Source organism: Dendrobium catenatum, unplaced genomic scaffold (assembly GCF_001605985.2).
Source record: "Dendrobium catenatum unplaced genomic scaffold, ASM160598v2 original_scaffold_275974, whole genome shotgun sequence".
Taxonomy (NCBI): Eukaryota; Viridiplantae; Streptophyta; class Magnoliopsida; order Asparagales; family Orchidaceae; genus Dendrobium; species Dendrobium catenatum.
In genome coordinates, this window is record NW_021594369.1 from 1 (window position 1) to 749 (window position 749).

General features: G+C 45.4%; 1 protein-coding gene across 1 annotated transcript; it reads right to left on the reverse strand.

The window, feature by feature from the left end:
* Nucleotides 1–12: 12 nt before the first annotated feature.
* Nucleotides 13–711, reverse strand: LOC114579085 (the record flags this gene model as incomplete). Its single annotated transcript, XM_028692785.1, is given in 1 exon segment — nucleotides 13–711. A coding segment is annotated over 1 exon segment (699 nt), but the record flags the coding sequence as incomplete, so codon positions are not given.
* Nucleotides 712–749: the final 38 nt, after the last annotated feature.

Here is a 749-nt window from a genome sequence, read left to right on the forward strand (position 1 = left end):
GGCTTTGCAAACTGTAGTTCTGGCCCTGTATTATCAGAAGAAACATTTCTACGAACACCTGAAGTTCGCTTTGTAAATTCCAAACTCTCAGCTCCATTTGGAAAAACCTGATCACCCCTAGCATCCAGGTTTTTCAATTTCATCTCAGAAACATTACCACCATTACTAGATTCAGTCCTCGGTTTGACAACCTCATGAACCTGACCTCCCACCGATCTCTTTTTAAAATCTTTCATACTACTAAAACCTCCAAACGTAAACAGGCCTTTCTCAGATTCAAACACCGGATTGTTCACCATATTCCTTACCTCAACACCCTCGGATGAGGCAGACATCCCTTTGTCACAGAACATCATTCTGTCATCCTGCATTAAAACAGCTTGCACATCACCTTGAGCTCCCTGCACCTTCATCTCATCCCGTTCCGATTCAACAGGCATCCCGTCCTGAATCCCCATTCTACTATCATCACCAATCTGCTCAGTATGATCCATTGATACAATACCATCATTCACAGCTTTCATGAACTCCTCAGCCTCCGCACCACTCAAAATATCCATCACCGCATCCAGCCCAGATGAACCTGTCATCAGAAAATCCCGATCCTCAATAACATGGCCTTCAACCTTCGTCTCAACCTCCACCCCAGCACTGGAAGTTGTCTCCCGCACAATGCCGTTCCGAAAAGCATCCGATCTATTCGAGCTTGTAACACCAGCCTTGCCAGGAGCTCGATTATGAACCAACTT